Below are 26,505 nucleotides of genomic sequence, written 5' to 3' on the forward strand. Positions count from 1 at the left end.
TATATAAATAAAAATGTAATGTTCGTTTTTTCCTACCGATTCCTTTGAAATTTTGACACAACGCTGCATTCGAATACGCACGTGTTTTTATATAATATACGTGTCGAAATTCCCCCCATTGAAGGGAGATGGTTAGGATTAAGGCTTACCGTAAAGAACTCTGCTTCTATATATACTATTTTAGATGCGGTTTTTTGCATTTTAATAGAATACGTCAACAGAATGTACACTAAGAAGAAATTTTTCGAAAAATTCCCCCCACAGGGAAGTGTTATAAATTTATAAGATACATTTTGAGCCACAAGAACGCGTGGCGAGGTCTGCTAGTACTATATAAATTAGGAGCTCTTTTGAAAACTATTTTGGGGTGTTTTTTGTCTGACACTTGTTTTATGATGTTCTTGATGTTTTGATTATAAATGAACTTGGAGATTTTAAACTGATTTGTTTGGGTTCTTATTATATTGCCTCCTTCATATCTTTTAATTAGTCTATTGTACTCCCAAGTTTAAAGCTGTTTCTTTGATTCTATTAACTTCTTTGATCCTGTCCAGCACATTAGAGCAATATGAATACGATCTTCTAATGAGTGCACAAAAGGCGGACATTTTGTATTCATAGGGGTTGTTCGAGTTAGCCAGAATGTATAGTGGACTATGTATTGGTTTGGCCTATCGTATTAGGTCAAAAATGTTAGTGATTTGATTAAACGTATCTCAGCAAGAAAGTTATATTGATGATTTATTAAATGTTTAAAGCTGAGTTTGATATTTATAAAGCATGTTATATTTTAATTTTGTAAAGATCAAATCATTGATCATTTTAATTTAAACATTACTCTTTTATAAAAATGGAATAATCGTATTCTATTTATAAAGATTAGTAGTTACTTGAGTTTTGTAAATAAAAGTATGCATTTGAAATACATAATTTTGTATTATCTTGAGTAAATTTGTTGTTATTTTTCATTATCTTAAGTCATTGACACAGTACAATTATCTGATTTTTGAAAATAATAATAAATTTATGAAACTTGACATACATAAAGTTCTGTTAAATAAAAATTTCCTTATGATTTTAATAATAAGTGCAAACACAAATAAAACTTGTTAATAAATCATTAATGTATTTTACAGATATATTCTTCTAAATTTTACTTAAAAAGTATTTGTATTTCACATTTTAATAATTTTATAATCAGTTATACAAATAATTTAACGAAATATTTAAATCTGTGTTAAATTATTTTTCAAGTAAGGAAATTAACATTATAATTTTATAAATTTGATTGAATAATGTGGTTAGTATACAGGGTGTCCCAAAAGTCTCCATACAGTGACACAAATCAAGCTCACCAGTGGCTGAATAAATAAGACCATTGAACTGGTAGTTGGTCATTGGTTTGTGCCTGACCAATGGACTGGTCACCATGCAGTGTTCTGGGTTTTCTTCATGTGTGTAACAGCCAGTTTCCACATAGGAAGTCCTGCTAGAAGTTACCCCTTTGGCAAACACAAAAAACCACATCTAAAATAGAATAATGGAAGACCAGTTCTACACAATAAGCCTTAATTTTGTCCTTTTCCCCCACGGTGGGGATTTCAACATCTATATAATATAAAAACGTGCATATTCGAATGAAATGTTGTCAAAATTTCAAAGCAATCGGTTAAGAACTTTCGGAGATTTAAGATTTTGAACAAACGAACATTTACATTTTTATTTATATAGATTCAGAACACATGTTATACATGCTTCAATTATAAAGGTTGATTTTTATACATAACAAAATCTCTTGACCAAACTTTACCACAGTCCATGAAAGGAATATATCCGACCTCTCAGGCAACTGAAAAGGAAAACAATAATTAGCAAAAAAAAATTTGTGTGTACACATGAATAATTAACAAGCAAATAGATTATTTAATAAAATCGTATAATAATAAATGGCAAACAATACTAGGTTATCAATAACACAATGCTAGTAATAAATTCAAAAATTATTCTTGGACTTCACACCGGATATTATGTAATCAAGTTGAGAAAATTATCATCTAGGCGTTAATAACCAACATCTAGCTACAAATAACAAGCGCTTTCAACGAAACTATTATCGTCTTCTTCAGGTTAATTAACAGAACAGTTAATGTTCTTCGAATTCAAAATTACGGCAACGGCAAACCAACCTTGGAATAAAAACAAATAGAACAAAAACGGAGAATTTAAAAGATGCGCGCTCAGTGCCGACGCGCATGAGCAATAGATTATTTTGCGAGAATACGGAGTTAGCGACGTTGTTTTAGTCTGTTGTACAAGTTGACCCACAAGGAAGGCACATCCAGCGTGGGAGTGTTGCATGGATTTAACACGCTGGTAAACAGCGCCTCCCATATATACAGGATGTTTCTGCTATCACACTGTTTGAGTATCCCCACCTGGTCCCACCTCGGAGAAAATTGGTGTTGTAACACTAATCTTGCCAACTCGGTGTTGCATCTACCCGTACTAATAGATTGTTTGTGTTCAGAGATGCGGCAAGACAACATTCTGGATGTCGCTCCGATATACTGGGTATGAGCACTCGATGTTGTACTTTCCAATGGGATGGAATACACTCCAGACCGCTCTAGTACAGACAAAGGATCCCTGTCGTTGCATAACACACTTCTAAGGTTTGGCCGCGGCGACACTGGCAGGAAGAGAGCATGCTGCCTAAAAATACGGCAAACGCGGCCGGTAATACGGCCACAGAATGGTAATGGCGGCTGGATTATTGTACGTTTTTCCGAGGCCTGTAAAGTTGTGTCAGGAAATAGAGATCTTTTAACCTTTCCAAGGATGTACCTGTACTTAGATCTAGCGTAACCCGCCGCGCTTACCGCTGCACTTATAGCCTCAAGCTCGTTATTTGTTATTTGTAGCGATAGATGTTGGTTATTAACGCCTAGACGATAAATTCAAAAATGTATTAATAATCAAAAACTTCCAAATAATTATTAATTAGCAAGACAAAAGTACATATTGATATACAGTAGAGCGTCGATTTTCCGAATCAATTGGGGACTGGGGTTGTTCGTATAACTGATATTTCGGATAACCGATTTATGTAGAAAAAATAGTTTAACGTATCCGATGTTGAAATTTTTCTCCGTTGCGTGTCGCTTTGCGTTGAATTTTCGTCGATGTTAAGCCTAACAAAGACTATTGTATTGTTAAAAATTATTTTTTTATTTTGTACAAACAAAATAAATATATTGAAAAATATAAAAACAATAAAAAATTATACTTCAGATGTTAATTTTAGTATCAAAAACATACAATATTTGAGTAGCCCAAGACATAGCCAAAGATTGATGCTCCACAGCACTGGCGAAAATTTAAATTTGCCGACTGGAAATCTTTCGGATGATTGACTTTCGGAAAATCGATGCTCTACTGTATTGTGTTTTTGCAGAATGACTGTCATTCTGCATGAAAATGGGGAAGACCAGCATGCCAGAAACCCTGGGGTCACAGGCATGCCCATTAAACTGTGACTAAAATATAAAATTAATCAGATCTAACAAACCTAGTTGTCAATTAAATGTTAAAGAAAACATTTTTCTGAGTACAATAAAATAATAATAATGTAATTTGACTGTGTTAAAATCAGGAAGAGTCTTTTCGTTTGCAAGACAATAAAACAATTACAGTAGAGCGTCGTTTATCAGAAAGTCAATCATCCGAAAGAATTCCAGTCGGCAAATTTAAATTTTCTCCAGTGCTGTGTGGCACTGCAATCTTTGGCTATGTCTTGGGCTACTCAAATATTTTATGTTTTTGATACTAAATTAACATCCGAAGTATAATTTTTTATTGTTTTTATATATTTCAATATATCTATTTTGTTCGTACAAAATAAAAAAATAATTTTTAATGATACAATAGTCTTCGTTAGGCATAACATTGACGAAAATTCAATGTGAAGCGACACGCAACGGAGAAAATTTCAACATTGGATAGGTTAATATATTTTTCCGTACATAATCGGTTATCCGAAATATCGATTTTCCAAACAACCTCAGTCTCCAATTGATTCGGATAAACGACGCTCTACTGTAATGACTTATTGACAGTAGTAGCCAGTGTGGACTACACTGATCATCTATCCCAACCTTAAAAATAACACCTCTCTCAAATTTCACACAAAGCCAATGTTAATTGGTGTAAACTGAGATAATTTGCAGTGAGTTTTTAAAATTTAATATAAAATAATTAACACAACAGTGTAGCGGTGTTACAATAGGAGTTATGGCACATTAAAACTCTTTCGATTTTACGTGACATAACTCATCCGTTTTTTTAATGTGCTCTCTAGAGAGGGGTGTATAACCTCACTTAAATTGGCATGCTGGCATTCCCCTGGGATAAACTGGCATGCTGGCTTTTACCATATGGAAATATCTGATTTTGTGGTCTCCCCAGATAGACTGGCATGCTAATCATTCTACAAAATTATAGTACCAAAACTACAATTCCTTCACAATACCTTAATGAGCTTTCCAACATAGGTGTAATCCTTCTCCTCAAACATGGCATTGGATTGTTGGACAGTGAGATAGAACCATTGCTGTCACTGAGACTAGGGATTGCAAGGTACCAACTTTTTTATTACCAGTAAATGGTAAATTTTTAATTTGTTACTAGTTTACCAAAAAATTATCAGGAACTTTTAAATTTTGACTCCATATGAGAAAATTATAGTGCTAGTAATTGTTTAGTTGCCAATTTATTGTGAGTCAGCAACTAAAGTCACTGATACTCTAAGTATTTTGAAAAGGAACAGTTTCATTGACTGAAAAATAGAGAATGCTGTTTTTAGTTGCTGTGATTAAAATGCTAGTACAAGCACTTGTATTTAAATAAATGCATTCCATTTTGCCAAATAAAATGCTGCTCAACTAAAATTGCTATTGCATTCGAGATGTGGATAAAGAAACAAATTGCCAGCATAGTTCTGTAATATGATACTTTAAATATTGCAAAGAACTGTAAAGTAATAATTTTAAAGAAAAATGATGTAAAGTACTTTTTACAGTTTAAATCAGTGGGGCTCAAATTCTATTTCCTTGGCCAATTCTGGCATGTGGCATATGTTAATAATTCAGTCCACAAACATGTTTGACGCATCACTTATATGTGATAGAAATAGGTCTATTATTAGTGTGTATGTATATATATATATATGCAATGCATGAGATATTTCTGGCCTGCTCAAGATAATAGGATTAATGAGATAAGGCATTAAACATAAGGGAGATTTTCCAAGGGAAAGTGCTTCCTAGGAGGATTTTCATTTTCTATGGGAAACTGGCCATTATTTAGATTTTAAACACAAGAAAACCAAGAAAACTCCACAAAGACAGCCCATTATTCAGCACAAACTTGTAACCCAACAATCATTATTCAGTGGTTTTTTTCCATTCAACTACTGGGGATGTCTGCCTATTTATGACTCATATGTAGTTTGGCCCACCAATTGAAAAGTTTGAACACTACTGGTTTAAATAAAAATGTTTGATGCTTCTGTGTTTTTAATATATAAAACTATAAATATTTGGCTTCAAAAAATTATTAAATGCTTATATATTTTTTCCAAAGTTACTGGTAAAAATTATCAAATTACCAGTACATTTATTGATACATTTTTTAATTGATTAAAGTAAGCTAGTTTAGTGGTTTACCAGTAAACTAGTTTACTTTAATCAATTAAAAAATGCATCAATAAATGTACTGGTAATTTACTGGTTTACCAGTAATGCAATCCCTAGCTAAGATGGCTGAGAAGATTGAGCTGCTGATAGTGGGCAGACAGTGGCTCTGGTTGAGTCAATGTTAGTGACCAAGGAATTGGGTCCAGGTGTCCAATATGCACCCCCCAATATGCAAACTAGCATGTGTTTGCATAGGACTGCATTCATTTAAAGAGGTGGGTGTCCTTAAACTTTAACCCTTATTTCTTGAATACAGTAAAATGGTTTGCTAGAATCAGATAGAATTATTTGAATTGCTCTACAATTGGAGATCAAACCTGTCTTTGCTTACTAGCAGAAGAAAAATATTCTTCTTAAAGTAGAACATTTGTTAGAATACCACTTTCCTTTTTTACACTTTTCTACATGAATAATAAATTCATTATTAGAAATAGGGTTGTTTTTTGGGGTTGTGAAGATAATTAACATTTTAGTCCGGTTTAATGATTTCTGGTAAAATTTTTGTTTGCTTTATTGCATGAAAATTAATGTTGTGATAATGGTGTTTTGCCAAGGCAATGACAAACTTTGCGTTAATGTGAGAATTTGCTTTATGTGTTTGATTTAAGGTGAGTCAACTGTATTAGAAAACTGATCAATGGAAGGTTTCACCAAATCTCTACATTATGTATAGTACACTGTAGTGTACAGTACCTGTTGCCATATGTCTTGGGTGATGGTAAGATAGATTCTTATAAATTTTCCTTAGAATTATGCTTCCTTATGCAGACTGTTGCTGAAAATATTCTGATGACTTGGCAACTTGTTTAAACAGATTGTTCTATCTTATGCTCTGTTAACAGGAGTCTAATGTAAAATATAGGAGAGAAAATTGGGAAGGGTGCACTCTTAAGGAAACTGCTTCCTTATTTGATGCTCTGTTAAGTTGACTCAACTATATACAGGGTGTATCAGAATGACGTTTTAAAAATTTGGGGGATTGTAGAGGATGAAATTTTGAATGTTTTGATATAAGGAACCTATAGCTGGAAATTTGAACTAAAGTGTCTACAGCGGTAGGAAGTGCTTGACCGCACTTCACTTTGGTAGCTACCCTTCTGTCCATTGATGTCATATTATTGCTGCAGATGGAAGACTTTAAACACACAACTACAGTGGTCTAACTGAGCCTGTGTACAGGATGTTGTGTACTTAGTGCTTGTCGTCCTTCAGGTCACCCCTTGCATCCACTAGCACTGTGCTGTAAACATACAACTAGTCAATGTGAGTCCCTTGTGTATGCAACACCTGTAGGAACAGTTCATGAGCTTACAGAGCACATCTTTACAGCATTTAATACCATCAGAGGAGAGCGTGACATCTTACAGAGGGCCGGACAAAACATGGTTTGTCGTTGAACATTACGTAACGAAGTTGGTGGTCGTCACATTGAACATTTACTCTAAAGTAGTGCAGCCATTGATTCGATATACAGTTTGATTGTACTCTACTGTTTTGTCAATGAAACTTGTCATAAATACTGTATTCTGTTGTTTTGTTCAGCATACTGACCGTATAGAACGTTCAAAGTGCTGTAGAAACTTTATATCACATTTCCGGCTATAGGTTCCTTATATCAAAACGTTCAAAATTTCATCCTCTACAATCCCCCAAATTTTTAAAACGTCATTCTGATACACCCTGTATAATTTGTTAATTCATTATATGATATTTATTAATATGCTACCTCCAGTAGCAAATTACTTAGTATTAATTATTAAAAATAGCAAATTTATTGTCTGAGTATTTAAGGCTATCGTTTGACTATGTATACACTCCTCAAAAGTGAAATCGCAACACCATACAAGGAATGCATGTAGCCACATGCATTTTGCAGGACTGGTAGAGGTGACAGAGATGTATGTGCAAATGACTAAAAAAACAAAGACATGCAACAGACACCTGTTTATTCAGTAACTAATATGGCCTTCACAGGCTACTATAAGGTGAGGCATACTATCAATGAGGCAATTAATGGTTGCCTGGGATATGACGCTGCATTCACTACAGCGTGCATGTCATCTGTGGTATGTGGTGGTGGTCCCTGGTACACCTCATGTCAGATGAGTTCCAACAGATGACAATATTTTTAAAAAAGAAAATGCCCTCATTTAACTAAACTTAATATTAACAGTACTTTTAATTGTGCTTGTTAGTTAATTATTGATTGGAAATAAACTATTGATTGTTTTAATAAACATATTTCTTTTAGTAATGAAAAAGAATAGTATACTTTGGCTAACTTCTGTAACATAACGCTATGTTTTGCATTAGTCCTTTGTTTTGTATAGCATGGATTCGCATAACACAGCATTTTTTCAAAACGTATCCACCGTGTTATATGAGGGATATCTGTATATATACTGCTTAGAACATGTTATCACATTATGTAGGACCCTTAATTAAGGCGTTATAAAAGCATATTTGAAAGGTTAGAGCATATTTCTCAAATTTGGTCCATAATAGTATAATTTTTGAAATAAACTGGATAAAAAATACAGAAAATATTTTTTAAAATGGTTTTTGTGCTACTTTTAAAATTGAAATTAGAACTCCACACTCAATTTGCTGTTTGTACTTGTAATTTGCATTATTATTAGTACATATTTATACTTACTGTTACTATAGTTTGCTGCATACTGGTAAAATTTGTTTTCTGTTTCATATTTTAGATAGATTCCTCAAGTTTATATTATGGTTAAACCAAAGGCAAGCTTTTAGGGCATATGTGGCAGAGTTTGGAGTAAATATATTTTCTACAGATAATGAGGTTTTACTGTGTTGGCCCTATAACAAGGCCATTTCATGTGAAAAATGGTCACAAGTTACTCAGCACCTCTACAGCTTCTCACTTCACTGTGTTACATTGAAAACATAGGCAATTAATTTTAAAGGCTGACAGAAATAAACTGGGACCATCAAAGTGTCCATTTCTAAGAGATTTATGTGCTGCTATGATCAGTTCTGATATCCCCTTTTATAAACTAAAGAATGAAGAATTTAAAAGATTCCTAGAGAAATACCATGGCGGAAAAAATACCTGATGAATCAACTTTGAGAAAGAATTACTTGCCAGAGATGTATGACAATTGCATTGAGTCTGCTCAAGACAGGATCAAAGGAAAGAACATTTGGTTAAGTGTCAATGAAACCACAGACTTTATTGGAAGATATGTAGTAAATGTCATTGTTGGAGTGCTATCTTCAGCACTTAATACTAAGGAGATGACAGATGAAGAAACATTTTTAATTTGTATGTCATTTGTTGAGCAAACTAATCAGTCAAGCATTGCCAAAATAGTTAATAATGCAATGCATATTTTATGGCCAATGGGGATCCAATATGAGAAAGTGCTTCTTTTTATAACAGATGCAGCACCCTGTATCGTAAAAATGGAAGGGTATTGAATGTACTTTTTAATCCAAAAGTGTTTCACATTACATACATACATACATACATACATACATACATACATACATACATACGGCATTAAGTTCTGTAAAATAGTATGTGAAAGTTTTCCAAACATTAATAAATTAATTTCAAATGTAAAAAAAAATTTTGTAAAGGCACATCTAATAAAATAGGAGTTTGTATGGCATCTGCCTGGTATCCCATTGCCTCCCAAACCTGTAATATTTGATTTAACTGGATAAATGCTGCCTATTATGCTGATAATTACAAAAGCATAAAGAGAATTACTTCAAGCTCTAACCCAGATGATGCAGTGATCATAGAAGATGCTTAGTTGTTTTAGCGAAAGAGTTATTGAACATGAATTATCTTTCATCAAAGCAAATTTTGAATTTCTTGAAAAGGCTATAACAACAATGGAAGAAGGGATGCTGTTGTGAACTGCTGTTTAGTGTACTGCCAGTTTGATTGAAATCGTAAAAGAGGGACTTTATGGAATTTGAGCAGTAGCTAAAAAGATACATAAAAAATTCAAATTTGTTCTAAATAAAAATAAATGATGGAAAGATGATATGGAACTAGCCAAAATCTTAAGAAATGGAAAAAGAGACTTGACTTTTTTACCTGCAGAAGTAACTTGCATTTGTTTTTTTTTTTCTCCTGTTACTTCATATGATGTCAAAATAAGTTTTTCACAATATGCAATGCTATTATGCAGAAACAGAGTAAACTTTACAACTGAGAACTTGAAGCAATATTTTGTTACTCATTGCAACTAGAGAAAATTATATTCTGTGTAACTGATTTTATAAATAAACTAATGTAAGGGAAAAAATTAATAAAAATGTTTGAGTTTATCAATTTTTTTGGGCAGGAGAATATTTTCATGTTTTAGGGAATATTATAAGTGCATATTTTTCATTTTTAAGAGCATAATTATTTGGGCCTTAATAATAAATATGATGATTTTCTTCTTGAATAAGTTTTTAAATTTATTTGATTTAAGTAAACTGTTTTAATTCTTTGTAAGAAAAAAAATACTTTTGAACACATTTCATTTTATTATATTAAGGAGTGTATAATTTCATTTATTTTATGAATTTACTAATTATTTATACANAATACAAATTAAAATAAGTTTATGATATCTTTGAAAATAAATGCCATCCACTTATATAAAACTAGTCAAATTTGATAAGTCAATTTTCTTTTTTGTACTTCAAAACAATGTTTAAATGTCATCAATTTTATTCCTAATTTTTTGTTTTTACTAACAAACCTGTGATAAATGTCTACTATTTATATACTTTTTCAAGTTACAATTATTAAATTTTCTCTCTCATATTTGTGCCTGAAATTATTATTGTCAATCTATAACAGATATAATTTAATCATGAAACAACATGTATGTTTAAAAGTTCTCAAAGATACACACAATATAAAAATAATACAATTCCATTTTAAATTAGTTGACTTAACACATTTTTACATTATATTAATAAAATACTTTAAATGGTATATTTATACCATTTAAAGCAATATATTAAAGTTTTATAAGCTTTAACTTAAAATTTATATTAATCTGTATATAAAGAATACAACTTTTAAACAACTTATGTTCTTGTGCTTAATAATTTGATACTCCCAAATCATTTTTTGTACATTTTTAGCCAACAAAAAAAAGATTGAGTTATGCAATGATTCTGCTAGTTTTGGTTTTGTTAATAGCAAAATCATTTGTAAAAATTACTTTTTATTGTCTGTTTCCTGTTTAATCTGTTGTTACATTTCATATAAAGTTTATGTATTGTAATGTATTCACTAGAAAAAAAGTAAAACCTAAGAAATTATAAAATCCCCTATCTCTAGGAATGAAATTGAATTTATAACATTTTTAGAAATATATTGCATCCAAATGCCTATATGCTGCAATAATCCAAATTTTAATGAAATTTATTGAAAATTGGCATTGCCATTTGTAATTAATCTTTTCAAAAAAATAAATTCATTACTTTAATTTTTATTTTAAAATATTAGTCTGAATTAATGCTTTTATTTAGGAGGGCAGCTTTTGCCACAAATGGAACAAGAATTGGCAACAAAAATGTTGCAGATACAATCAAAAAGGTTTTATTTGGACGTAAAACAAAATAGGAGAGGACGATTTATAAAAGTAGCAGAGGTGAGAATACATTATTAAAATAGATATAAATCCAGTAGTGATTACATAGTATAAATAAAACAAATAACATATGCTTTTACCAGAAATATGTATATATATAATACACTTAAAAATATGGTAACAAGATAAAAGCAACAACAGAATTATTTATCAAAATAAAATGCATTTTTAAATTTTATTTCAATATTATATTACTCTTTTCATTAGGAAAGAGTTTAGAATTTATTTTTTTCCTTTTATCCTCAAGATGATAAAATTACCAAAAATTGTTGAATAAAACTGACTGCAGATGAAGATGATTTTTTTTTTTTTTTTTTTTATCTCTAGTACTGATTAAATAAGAGAGAACTTTTTCCATTTCAGTTTATTTTTATAGAGATTTATTTTATCTGAAATTGAAAATATGAATATATTAACATTTTACTTTATATATTATTTGCAAACTTGACATTTTAAAATTTTGGAAGTGAAGAATATGGACGAAAATGTAAAAAGATAGTTTATAAAAGATTATAATTCTATTGTAAAGCATTTTAGGTTATTTTTAAATTTAATCAATTATTTTTGTTTTTATTAGTTACAATGATTTCATTTATTATTATGTAAAAATAAATTATATTTCCAATACCAAATATATATATTTGTTATTAACTTAAAACTGTATTTTATTTAAAAATTTAATATTGTTTATATTTCAAATGTAATGTATCATTAAATTAAATATTTTAAGATAATTTTAGAAATTCTTTTACACTTTTTTCAATATACAAGTAGTGGTGAAAAAATCAAATTATAAAAATTTATATGTTGTCTAGTATTTCCTGCAGAAATATAGCAGCAAAATAATCATGTGCTACAAATACAACTACAGGAGCTACCACACAGAGGAACATAATGAAATGCAAATGAATTTGAAAAATGAAATTAATCATGTATAATAATAATAATCTCACAAAATGGAATATGCACTTTTGCATTTTGAAATGTTAGAATAAAAATAAAAATCAGAAGGAAACTTTTATTTCAAACAATATTTTATTTTGATATAGTCAATATTTAGAAGTGCCGCCTTCGGATTTAATTATAGCACATATTCTTTGGGGCGCGAAATTTTATTAGTTGACAACGATCGTTAGACATCACAAAACTAAGCAAGGCATACTTTGTCTTTTAGGTCTTGCAATGTTTGGAGTTTCAGTTCATTTGGTTCATTCTTTGCAATATTCCACAAATTTTTTGTGGGATTTCATCTGGATAATTTGCAAGCCAGGACAAAAGTTGGATTTCTTTGTCATTAAGCCAAGCAGTGGTTGCTACTGATTTGTAATGGAGCAAGATCAAGTTGAAAAACAAATTATCGCTTTCAAAGAAGTTTTCTGGTGACATATCATGAACATTTCAAGAATTTCTTAGTACACTTGAGAATTCACAGTGGTATTGACTATGCTTAATTTTCCTATCACTTCAGCACAAGTGCACCTGAACACCTTGATAGTTTATGGAAATTTTACATCTAAACACTGATGAATAATGATAGAATTTTTCATTTTTGGAATTTTTTATTTTATAGAAGATTGTTTTTATTATTGCAGAAAAAAAATTTTTTTTAAATGTTACAACTAGGCTGACCATACTTAATGTTATTTGCTCTGTCCCAGCCATCTTGCTATTTTAGCAAAATTTTCACTTTTGTCTTGATTTTAATAATCTGATAGAATTAATTCTGTTTTTTGAGAACTACAATTTCTGTAGAAAGAATATTTTCACTTGTAACATCTTTGTGATCAAAAGAGAAGTCAAGATAAGTATTGAAATTATGAAAGCAATGCTAGTTACAAAGCAAAATTTATCAACAAAATTTTAATGTGATAAGTTTTATAAAGTTTGAGTGACCAGAACTTATTAAACAAAATAAGTTCCTCTGAAAGATGTGCTTAGTTTGACACTGGAAAATCTTCTGAATCAACCTAACTGTTGAATAAATCATCATACTGTAATAAAAATAACTTTTTTTTTGTTATTAGATTTTTGGAAATGCATTAAATTTCTCTAAAATCTCTTATTTTTATGTCATCAATCCAATATTACTAATATACTAATAAATTGTTAATAATGCTCATTTATCTCACTTGATATAATTTTAATAAGAGAGGGCCTGTATTTATCATCTGTGGCTCTCCAGTCCTATCTTGGTGTCAGGAACTATTATTACAACTCATATTTAGAACTGTCTTTCCTTCAATGTAAGTGTTTCATATTTTAAAGATACACAAAATAATCTTAAGTGTATATATGATGTATAGAAGAAAAATGTCTATGTAAAATGTATATGAAATTATTTTAATTTTCTTATTCCCTGGGCATATAGCTTGCTATTCAACACGGTAATTCGATGATAATTAATGAAGTAATGTAAGAGTTTTCAATTTTTATTTAAAAGTTATTCTTATCTATCTAAGTTACTAGTTACTAAAGTGACTATAAGAGTAACTGCTTTTAGAAATTAATTTTTGTTATATCAGTAATACATAAGACGACATAGAATTTTGATTAACTTTAAAACTTTCCAGATGGTACTGGTTGCTTCTTTTTTTGGTTAGTTAATAGCAAACTAAAGCATTTTGTCTTAAAATGTTTCACTGTAATTAATTGTTTGATAACCTATCTACAAAAAAATGAAATACATGAAGTTAATTTTGCTTTTAATAACTATTTTTTTTTAGAGTTTAACAAATGACACATTTTCCCCAAAATAATGCATATTTTTTAAATGTTTGTCACTCCTCGGAATGAATAACTCTCTTAGTTAGTGAGAATGGTATTGTATTGCCATAGTTACTTTCCAGACAATGAAACTACAATCTTAACAAATAAAAATATAATAGACTATAACTGTAGTTACCAAGAAGTTGCTCAAGATCTAAACCTGCAAGTTAGAGCATTAACTAATGATTAAGAATTTAGCTGCTGTTACATCAAAAAATTAGGCTTTTCTTGAGTTATGTTATGCAGGGTGTGGTGGCAGAATAATTAAAATAATATACAAGTTATGTAATTATGCTAAATTAATTTATCATCATCCTGACTTAAGTTCAAAGCAATGAGTGTACAATTCATAAATAATCACTTTTTGAATATTTGTCTGTGAGGAAGCATTTATTGTTGTCTACAGATTTTTGCAATGATTCCCTAAAACTTTGCATGACTTTCTGCAATATTTCAGGGGAATTGCTGCCACTTCATCCTTGATGTTCTACTTTGTCTCTGCTACAGTCCTTGAATTGTTCCCATTATGAGCCATTGTCCTGTCTTATTGAAACTACAGATTGGGTATTCAATATCACACTGGAATAATTCAGTTGAAGAAAGTTGTGAAGCATTTCAATGTAGTAAGCTGAATTTATGGTCACAGTTCCTTCTTTGTCTTTGAAGAAATATGGACAAATCATTCTAAAAGTTGATATATCATACCAAGCAATAACCTTAACACTGTATAAATGTTGCTGATGTAATTTATAAGGGTTCTTATAAAACAAAATGTATTTTTATTATTTTATGCTAGTTTCAATTGTTACTAAATGGCTTTGAGTTAAACAGCATGTGTGGTCTATTCACTTCCCCACTCCTATGGTTTCAGGTACAGGTGTATTTAAAAACTGTCAGATTAACTTGCTATACCCTGTATAATTGATATCCAAAAAGACTTTCATTTCTGTATTAGACAAGTTTACAGTTTATAATAGTTTTTTACAGTAAATTGTTCTGTTTTGTGATTTAATTTTCATTTAGAAAGGTTTGTTTGTATACAGTCCATTTTAGATGAGTTTTACTGTATACCTACCACACACACACACACACACACATATATATATATATATATATATATATATATATATATATGGTCTGTATTCCTTTTATGTGTAAACAATATAGATTGTATTTTTTTGTTACAGTTAAATAATAATTGAAATCTTTAGGAATCAGTTATGGGATCATCCACAAATTATGTAATGCTAAATGCTATTTTTTTGTTTTGTTTTTGAAATACTGTAAATATTGTAATTATTGTTCTAATTACCCTGTAACATTTCATAATGTGTTGCACATATCCATTCCTACAACACACATCCTAGATTGAACTCCTTAATTGTACTAATGAATAATATACAGCAGAGGATACTGAATGTTATATTACAGTGGAACCCTGGTTAACGAACGTAATCCGTTCCACAAGTCTGTTCATTAACCGAAGCAGTTTTTCCCATAGAAATTAATGCAAATACAATTAATCCGTTCTAGCCGTCAGTATTTTTATAATTTTATTTGTAAAATGGGTTTTCTTTAATGAAAATATAGGAAAACATGCTCATAAACAGATGATCTAGGTTAAATTTTCGGAAAAGGGGAAAGATTTGACGGGTATAAAAACATCACATATGATCGTTAAAGTTCTAAAATGACAGATAGCAGAAACAATAGGCTAAATTATGAGCGAAAGGCTTATAGGTTTATCAACAATCTCTGATCAGTGTCGACGAACAGGTGTCAAATAAACGCCTCAGAACAAACCTTTTTAATGACCTGATCTGGTTTCGGTTTTCACCTGGAGACAAAGAAGAAAACAATCGGGAAGCAAGGAATGGGATGCAGGACTAATCGTAAGGTGAGATTCAAGGAAGAAATACTATAAAAACCCCGAATCTCAAGGTCAAAACGCAGTTTTCCTAAAATTCTATGGTGATTAATCTGTGTCGTCTTCATCTGGATTAAGCCTGAAGTCGTGTCTGCTAAAATTTGTGTTGTGTCTCGTGGACCGCTCCAGTCATTGCAGCTCTGTCACCTACCATCGCTTCTGTGACCAAGCAAACCCATCTTGTCCGTTCTGGGGCTACGACTGATCAGTTTGCACTATCGTAGGACCAGTGATATGCCACTCCTCAGTGCCGAGAGAAAATACTGTAGATAAGCCATTTCCAACTACCTCAAATATGTAAGCATCTTCCTGTTCTAATAAATGATTTTCACTGTAAAATACTTGTCATCTTTGTGTTCTCCACCACCACCAACATACGAATGGACCCTAGACCATTACCAACACGTGATTAACTGATTTTCCCTAAAAGTTGGCAAGCTTACAAATTTGACACAAAAAGCTGTTAAGTTTGTTATCCGAGACAAAATTTTTGCAAAATAAAAGTTCATTAACCGATTTGGTCGTTAACCAGGACGTTCGTTAACCGGGGTTCCACTGTATTTTATTAATATATTCAAACCACTGACATAAACAGTATGGTTTGGTATGCAACTCTGGAAACAAAAATGAATTGTTCTAAAGAAATAGATTATTTGTGTGTGTGTATCTGTATACATGGGCTACAGCTAAACTTTCTACCTGTACCAACTCGTCATCATGTAACCATGGGGAGGAAGAGTGGGTATATGCACATCTAATGAGGGCTTTATAAACTGCAATTTTATATGAATAGGTATCACATGACCCAGTCGGGATAGAGAATAGAATGAAAGTAAGTTTACAATAGACCAAGGTCACAGTGTCTGCCGTTGTGCATGGATGTTGATATCCAAGAAATGAACTTCATCCTTGCTTGCTTGGTCCAGCTCCAGGATAATAGGTTTAAAGTGAGAGTTATTTGTCATCTGGTGTGAGTGCTCTTTTTTGTCACTTAAACTATATAAAACATTATCAAATACATTCTTGTTTAATTATTTCTGATTAGTAAAATAAGTACATTTATATACATTGTGTTTCTCATTGTGAAAAAAATCACAAACTAAAAAAATTTTTTTTATTAGTTATAAACAAATTATAATATATTTATTTTACGTAAAATTTTTCTAATGATACTGTATAAAATGTTTGCATTTAAGTGATACTTCTTTTGTGATTGTGTTTTTGATTATAATAGGAATAATTTCAAAAATGGAATGTATTTAAGAAATTTTATTTTAATAGTAGAGTATTAGAGCTTTATAAAAATCTCAATATTATTACAACTATTGTAATGATTTAATTAAAAAAAAAATCAGAATTTCATTTGACTTGGTACTGATATTTAAAAATGGAAAATAGAAATATAGAAATTTGCATACTACAAGACAAAAGTCGTCTGACTTTGTTTATTCATTACAACATAGGTAACATTTTTTTTTTCCATCCAAATAAGGGAACTGTGATATATTTTTATACCTGGCTCTAAGTATTTTTGTATGATCTTGATTTATCATAATTTGACATTTAAAAAAATGATTTTTACTGTCAAAATTATATTTATTGGAAGTCCTCATATCTGCAGGACTTCTGGTCGGTGCCTCATGCCTGTACCTAAGTAAGGCCCTGTGTTTGTAAATTTATGTAATTTTGGTATATAATAAGACACCAACTGAATGCCGTAAATTAATCAGGCTATTTTAATGCTAAATTCTAAATAAATTATGTAATTAATTTGGCACTAGAGGTAAGCGTTAGGCGCCATCTCTTATTAAAATTAATAATTATAAATATATTAATTAATTTAAATAATTTGGAANGCCGGGGCTTGCGATGGCCGGTTGAGTGCCTTATAGGAGTAGGACGTGGGCACTGAATGTGTCCCCAGCCGGCATTGTAATAACCGTCGATGGTTACATAGTTATACGCTGGAAGAGGAGATCGGATCGGAGGTCCGGATAGCGTAACTGGCAACGCATCTGCACGGTAAGCAGGAGTTGTGGGTTCGAGTCCCGCTCCGGGCCGATTTTTTCTCCCAGCGGTTCCAAATTATTTAAATTAATTAATATATTTATAATTATTAATTTTAATAAGAGATGGCGCCTAACGCTTACCTCTAGTGCCAAATTAATTACGTAATTTATTTAGAATTTAGCATTAAAATAGCCTGATTAATTTATGGCATTCGGTTGGTGTCTTATTATATTGGATATCGGGTTTGGAGATGTTTATTTAAATTTTGGTATATGATATAGCTGGTGGAAATAATGGTAAAATTGTTAAGAATTTGTTTATATAAAAATTGATCCAAATATTGACAGATGTCACAGAATCATCTGCTTGGAACAGTTGAGCTTGTCTTGGAATGGAAATGCATTTGGAAAGTTGAAATAGTGTTTTATTGTGGTTTAAATGTGTAATATTTGACATGTAAATTTTGTTGAATACTGTTTTTTATAGTCTATGGTCCTGAGAATTGATTTTTGGCAGTCTGAAAATTCTAAGGAATGTGAGACTTATTGATAAAGCCTATTTTATTAGAGTAATTATCATTATTACTACAATAATTTACAAATTTTTCTAATTAAAGGAAATAAATTGTTTGTTTAAACTGACAATGAAAGTTCAAAATATACAGAAATATTTCTCTTAAGATTTTTAAATCATTGATTTAAAATATTTTGAATTTATTGATTTAAATTTAAAAATACTTTAATGGAGCAAGATATCATTTAAAAAAAAAAGATTTTAAGCACTTCAGATTATTAAATCAAAGGAGTTTATGGCTTTCAAATATTAAGTAATCATTACATTTGTGAGTATTTTTAGTACAGTAAAACCTCGTGTTTTGAACTTAATTCGTTCCAAAAACCAAAACAAATTTTTCCATAAGAAACAATATAAAATGGATTAATCCATTCCTAACCCTGAAAACAAAACCTTTTTTAACATTTTAGCTATATCTCATATATAAAAATGCCCATAAAGGAAATATTATTTCTCTATGTATATTATTATATACAAATATATTAAAGGCAAAATGTTCCATCACCTCCAGCTGAAACTGAAACTAACACTTTACAAAGTGCTATAGATAGAGACAACTCCTGGATGAAATACAGTAGAGCGTTGATTATCTGAAAGTCAATTATCCGAAACATCAGTTATCCAAAAGAATTCCAGTCGGCAAATTTAAATTTTCGCCAGTGCTGTGGCGCTGCAATCTTTGGCTATGTCTTGGGCTACTCAAATATTTTACGTTTTTGATACTAAATTAACTTCTGAAGTATAATTTTTTATTGTTTTTATATTTTTCAATATATTTATTTTGTTTGTACAAAATAAAAAAATAATTTTTAACGATACAATAGTCTTCGTTAGGCTTAACATTGACGAAAATTCAACGCGAAGTGACACGCAACAGAGAAAAATTTCAACATGGGATAAATTAATATATCTTTTCGTACATGATTGGTTATCCGAAATATCAATTTTCCGAACAACCAGTCCCCAATTGATTCGGATAATCGATGCTCTACTGTATAACCAAATCAATCAAGACGGACAACAGGTAGTTATCCACACTTTCTGAAATATTATGTTTTCATTGATTTGATTTTAATTTAAATTAATTAATTAGTTAATTTTTTTCATACAATAAATGATTGATTGATTGGATTAGTTAATTTTAATTTCAGTTTCAATTTTGATATAAAGGCCAGTTTTAATTATTATTTTATAATTTTTTAATTTAATTATTATGTTTAGTTTTAATTAACTGGCTACCTACTATTAATAAATTTTTGTCATTTAATTTAACTTAAGCATGTTTAAACACAATTTCTTGAATGCTATTTATGTTACATGAATGTTAACTAATGCAGTTTTTATTAATTAATTTGATTTAAAATCAACTGTGGCACAATATGTCAACAACAACTGCTGTATGATTTCAGGCTAAATGATGGCTATAATAATTATAAATTACTAATAAATTATTATTGCCATCATTTAGCCTGATGTCATAAGGCAGTTGTTGTTGATGTAATGTATCGGGTTTCATAAGGATGTTTATATTTGTAACTGTGGCACATACAGAAAAATGGAAATACTGTAGTATCTTTCTTTCATGCACATTGAAACGTAATTGAAATAGCAATTCCATTGATGATTCATATCATGATTCGAGGTGATTTCAATGTCAGTAATTTCTGAGTTGGTAGTCCTGTCATTGATTAGTTGAGTCAACAACTTTAACATAGGAAGTATAGGAAGTTGACCATCAGTAGCCAGCTCTGTTAAGTAGCTTGTTCAGCAACTGGAGCAAAAAGAGTTCAAAAGTTTGTTCATAAACTGAATTATTCGAAAAGCAAGGCATTCAAAACTTGAGGTTTGACTATTTGAAAGCACTTGAATTCTTTTTGCAAGCTATCTTGATCTATTAAAGCATTTTTTTTTTTTATTATAATTTTATAATTGAAATTTTTATCCTTATGTAACTTATTGACTATTAAATTACTTGGAAGATTGTGTTTACAATAAAACATTAATTACAATTTATTCATTAAATTGCAGCAGAAATACAAAGTTAAATATTTAAATATGAAAAAAATTGTATATAAATATGAATTTTATTCATATGAAGAATATCTTTAAGAATAGATTGTGATATTAAATTAACCATGTAGATCATTGACTTATAAGATATCTTTGATATATTATGTTTGTTTTTGATGTATTATAAATAATGTTTTTTTTTTTTTTTTAACTATTAAATATGAAGGTGATTCAGAAAGTAAGTTTGTTGCTTTTTTCAAATTAACAAGAATTTATTTTCAGAAACACGGCATATATTACAACAAAGCTGTCATCACTGTGCTACTACTCAACATAATCATGTTGGCAATTCAAGCATTTATTCAAGTACTGCACCAATTTCTGGAAACCACCTGAAAAAAGTCAGACCAAGTCCCTTGAGGAAGGTTTTCACATGTACTTTGATTACTGCATTGCAGTTGAAATTATGTTCCTCCAGATGTTGTTTCAGCTTACAAAACAAGTGAAAATAACTGGGTGCAAGGTGGGACTGTAGTGGGTATGACTCAATCATTCCCAGTGTTTTTTTGCAGAAATTTCTCGGTTTGTTGGGCTTTCTGAAGGTGAGCATTATCATCCAAGAAAAGGACACCTAAGCTTAACAAGCTTGTTTTTTTCACCAAATCACTTCCTTCAGCTTTGACAATTTTTGACAATATTGTTCAGCATTAATTATTTCATTGTATGTGCATGTGAAAAACTTCCTCAAGGGATTCAAATTCCTTGAGGAAGTCTTTTTTTTCCAAGAGATTCTACTTTCCAAGAGAGGTCTGTTTTTTTTTTTTTTTAAAGAGATTCTCAGAAACTGGTGCAATGTTGGGATAAGTGGTCGAATCATCAAGATGATTGTTGATAAATGGTATAGTGATGACAGCTTGTTGTAATGAATCCAATTCTTTTTCTGCTTATGGGAGTTTTCAGAATAAGCAGAAAAATAATTGAGTTTAATCTGTAGAGTTTGATAAGGGTTGCAATGTAATTTGTGTTTCTGAAAATAAATTCTTGTTCATGTAAAAGAAGAGACAAACTTTTGGAACTGTCCTCATAGTAATTTTTAAATTCTTATTGTTATCAAATTTTGAAATTTTATATATAAATAATTCAGTTAAATAGTTACAAATTCACAAGTTATAATGATTGATTTGCTTTAAAGTCAAGACTTAGTTTCAACAAATTACGTTAATTACTGTGACAAATCTCTCACAATGCTGTTAATTGAAGACTTTGTTTTTTGAAGAACTAGTTAGGAGTGCAAATTGGAAAATTTTGATAATGATTGAATAGTATAATATTATCTCTCTTTTTAGGGTTATAATTATTCGGTTTTATGAGAGAAGATAAGCAATTGAAAGATATGATATTCAAGGAGGATGCTGTTACAGAAAAGTCAGGCATAACATCATTGAGAATGATCAACAAGAAAAATTTATGATGATTTGGGCATGCTTATAGAATGGATTATGAAAGCCTGGTGAAACAAAGTCTGAATACTAAGATGAAAGTGAAGAGAAAAAAGAAAAAGATCTAGCTAAAAAGACATAATGTTAGAAAAATTATGGACAGTAAAATAATGGATTGGCTAGTAATTATCTAATTTGGAGACAGTTTAGTCAGTGGGGAAAATTCAGGTAGTAAGATATCAGCTGAATAAATAGTATGCTCAACACTATCGTTTTTATATCTATAAGGATATGAAACAATGATAAAATGATGAGAAAGAAGAGTTGTTTTATTCATTGGTGCAAATTGCTAAAAATTATTTACATTATTGATTTGAAATTTTCTTAATGATGAAGAGGAAGCCTTTTTATATTTTTCCCTCTTCTCTTTTTTTCCTTTCCTTTTTAATGATACTTTTGTGATTGTATTTTAAATAAGATACTAATGAATAATTAGTATACTAAACTATAACAAACATAGATTTTATAATAATACATTAATGGTGTTATAAGAGAGAATAAATTTATTTAAAATTTTTTAATTGTATTAATTTCATTAAATTAACTGTTATATAGTTTATGAATATATTTGTAATTATAATTTTAATTTATGAAAACAAATAAAATTATTATTATTAAAACAATGGTATATGAACCTGACCTGAAATGCTTTCTACTGTAATATTATCATCTATATAAATGAAAATGGGGGTTGGCCTCTAACACAGGTTGAATTTTTATGAGCAATCTACATAGGGAACAAGTGAGCCAAGCCCGTGAGGTAAACAAGTGGAGCAAACTATGTAACTATTGAATTGGAATATTTTTCTGTGAGACATTTAAAAGGATTGTGATGTACAGCTGATTAGAAAAAAAATTTTTTTTTTGTTTTGGAATTTGAAGATTGTTCTATGTTCAATTTTGATAGAGGATACCTGTAAAAAAAGGAAAGTTTTTATGTGATTCAAATAAAATGTTTTTTTCCTATTAATTTGAGATGGATGTGCATTTTGAAATAGATTTGAACATAGTTTATGAAATCCTCACTTAGAATTCGACAGATGATGATGTATGTATTGAAATTTTTGTATGAATAGTCTATATTGCAAACAATTACTGAAGTGAGAGGGGAGTTTGGCTGATGTAGGCAGCCATGGGTGAGGTCCCTCGTAAATTATCACATAAATACTTTAAAATTCATTGATTAGAATGCCTATAAATATTTATCTATATAATCAAAGTTGTCATTTTTTGTCAGCATTAATTATTAAATAATTTATATTAATTAGTTAAATTTAAAAAAAAATATCTAGCAAAATAATGGCTTAGCTCAAGATTTGAACTTTTGGCATCCTTATATTAAATAGTTACATTAGCAGTTATGCCCTCATTTATTCTAAGTTGGCTTTTTATAATTTTATACTAGCATATAGAATCAATTAATAATATTAATAAAATTTTTGTTTCAATTAAAGGATGTTGTATAGATTACTCCCGGTGGAATTTCGGGACTTTGAGTATATATTTAACTCGGGGGATCAAGACGAGTTCAACGGTATCCTACTTTTGGACCAGAGATGAAAAATAAGAAAGTTATCATATTTATGATTTCTTGTTTTTCACAATTCATTCTACACCATCTTAGTTTTTCACTAGGTGGTGCTGCTTGTAGTTCAGTATACGTTTCCTTTTTTTCTTTTGTTCAAGAACTACCATGAATCAATAACTAGTGACGTTAAACACTGGGCGGCCTGCCGGTGGCTCCCCTCCGGGAGGAATCCGTCAAGAGTGCGAACAGTCGAACGCCACCTAGTGGAAAACTCTAAAATGGTGTAGAATGCATTGTGAAAGGCAAGAAATTGTAAATATGATAACTTTCTTATCTTTCGTCTCCGGTCCAAAAGTACAGTACCGTAGAAATTGTCTCAGTCCCCTGAGTTCAGATGTATATTCAAAGTCCCGAAATTCCATTGGGAGTAATCTATAGAACAGCCCAATTAAAAATGGCAGATGGTATTATAATTTTTCTGAATATATATGTAGAAGAAAATTAAAACCATCTCCACATATCTGTCTATCCAATCACCATGAACCAGTCTTGCTTCAGAGATGACCTTTAATTATAGACTATGACTCTGTAAAAATGCAAATACAGTAACAGTATAAAAACATTTACTGGTAATAAGCCCAAAAATTAAAAAATATATGTTAATTCAATTAAAAATTGTTTTTAACTGAATTTGCATACTTTTATAGAGGTGTAGCTTCTAACAAAGGTCATCTGCAAGACTGTTTGGTTCCTGGTGATTGGACAGGACTGATGTATGTGAAGATGTTTTTAGTTTTTTTTACATATTTATTTTTAATATAATTGTGAAAGTTTTAATGTTTGATTAAATAGTAACAAGTGATTAATATATATGTATTTATTATGTAACATATACATTAAATNCTGTAAAAAAAGGAAAGTTTTTATGTGATTCAAATAAAATGTTTTTTTCCTATTAATTTGAGATGGATGTGCATTTTGAAATAGATTTGAACATAGTTTATGAAATCCTCACTTAGAATTCGACAGATGATGATGTATGTATTGAAATTTTTGTATGAATAGTCTATATTGCAAACAATTACTGAAGTGAGAGGGGAGTTTGGCTGATGTAGGCAGCCATGGGTGAGGTCCCTCGTAAATTATCACATAAATACTTTAAAATTCATTGATTAGAATGCCTATAAATATTTATCTATATAATCAAAGTTGTCATTTTTTGTCTCTTTAAGAATAGATTGTGATATTAAATTAACCATGTAGATCATTGACTTATAAGATATCTTTGATATATTATGTTTGTTTTTGATGTATTATAAATAATGTTTTTTTTTTTTTTTTTATTTATTAANAATTTTTTTTTGTTTTGGAATTTGAAGATTGTTCTATGTTCAATTTTGATAGAGGATACCTGTAAAAAAAGGAAAGTTTTTATGTGATTCAAATAAAATGTTTTTTTCCTATTAATTTGAGATGGATGTGCATTTTGAAATAGATTTGAACATAGTTTATGAAATCCTCACTTAGAATTCGACAGATGATGATGTATGTATTGAAATTTTTGTATGAATAGTCTATATTGCAAACAATTACTGAAGTGAGAGGGGAGTTTGGCTGATGTAGGCAGCCATGGGTGAGGTCCCTCGTAAATTATCACATAAATACTTTAAAATTCATTGATTAGAATGCCTATAAATATTTATCTATATAATCAAAGTTGTCATTTTTTGTCAGCATTAATTATTAAATAATTTATATTAATTAGTTAAATTTAAAAAAAAATATCTAGCAAAATAATGGCTTAGCTCAAGATTTGAACTTTTGGCATCCTTATATTAAATAGTTACATTAGCAGTTATGCCCTCATTTATTCTAAGTTGGCTTTTTATAATTTTATACTAGCATATAGAATCAATTAATAATATTAATAAAATTTTTGTTTCAATTAAAGGATGTTGTATAGATTACTCCCGGTGGAATTTCGGGACTTTGAGTATATATTTAACTCGGGGGATCAAGACGAGTTCAACGGTATCCTACTTTTGGACCAGAGATGAAAAATAAGAAAGTTATCATATTTATGATTTCTTGTTTTTCACAATTCATTCTACACCATCTTAGTTTTTCACTAGGTGGTGCTGCTTGTAGTTCAGTATACGTTTCCTTTTTTTCTTTTGTTCAAGAACTACCATGAATCAATAACTAGTGACGTTAAACACTGGGCGGTCTGCCGGTGGCTCCCCTCCGGGAGGAATCCGTCAAGAGTGCGAACAGTCGAACGCCACCTAGTGGAAAACTCTAAAATGGTGTAGAATGCATTGTGAAAGGCAAGAAATTGTAAATATGATAACTTTCTTATCTTTCGTCTCCGGTCCAAAAGTACAGTACCGTAGAAATTGTCTCAGTCCCCTGAGTTCAGATGTATATTCAAAGTCCCGAAATTCCATTGGGAGTAATCTATAGAACAGCCCAATTAAAAATGGCAGATGGTATTATAATTTTTCTGAATATATATGTAGAAGAAAATTAAAACCATCTCCACATATCTGTCTATCCAATCACCATGAACCAGTCTTGCTTCAGAGATGACCTTTAATTATAGACTATGACTCTGTAAAAATGCAAATACAGTAACAGTATAAAAACATTTACTGGTAATAAGCCCAAAAATTAAAAAATATATGTTAATTCAATTAAAAATTGTTTTTAACTGAATTTGCATACTTTTATAGAGGTGTAGCTTCTAACAAAGGTCATCTGCAAGACTGTTTGGTTCCTGGTGATTGGACAGGACTGATGTATG

The 26,505-nt window shown here is 30.2% G+C and overlaps 1 protein-coding gene across 2 annotated transcripts in view; it reads left to right on the forward strand.

The window, feature by feature from the left end:
- The first annotated feature begins 5,736 nt into the window (after positions 1-5,736).
- The window catches only part of LOC111620914 (transcriptional activator protein Pur-beta-like), a 99,063-nt gene continuing 78,294 nt past the window's right edge, over positions 5,737-26,505 (forward strand). Inside the window, exons 1-2 of one of the 2 annotated variants that reach the window (XM_023362942.1) lie at positions 5,737-5,968; positions 11,268-11,389. In XM_023362942.1, coding sequence (XP_023218710.1) covers positions 11,288-11,389 — 102 coding nt within the window. In that variant the 5' untranslated portion in view covers positions 5,737-5,968; positions 11,268-11,287. The remainder of the gene's footprint in view (positions 5,969-11,267; positions 11,390-26,505) is intronic. The other variant, XM_023362941.1, reaches the window with a different exon arrangement.

The sequence above is a fragment of the Centruroides sculpturatus genome, unplaced genomic scaffold (genome assembly GCF_000671375.1).
Source record: "Centruroides sculpturatus isolate CEXI.00-Female unplaced genomic scaffold, Cexi_2.0 scaffold17, whole genome shotgun sequence".
In the NCBI taxonomy this organism is placed as follows: Eukaryota; Metazoa; Arthropoda; class Arachnida; order Scorpiones; family Buthidae; genus Centruroides; species Centruroides sculpturatus.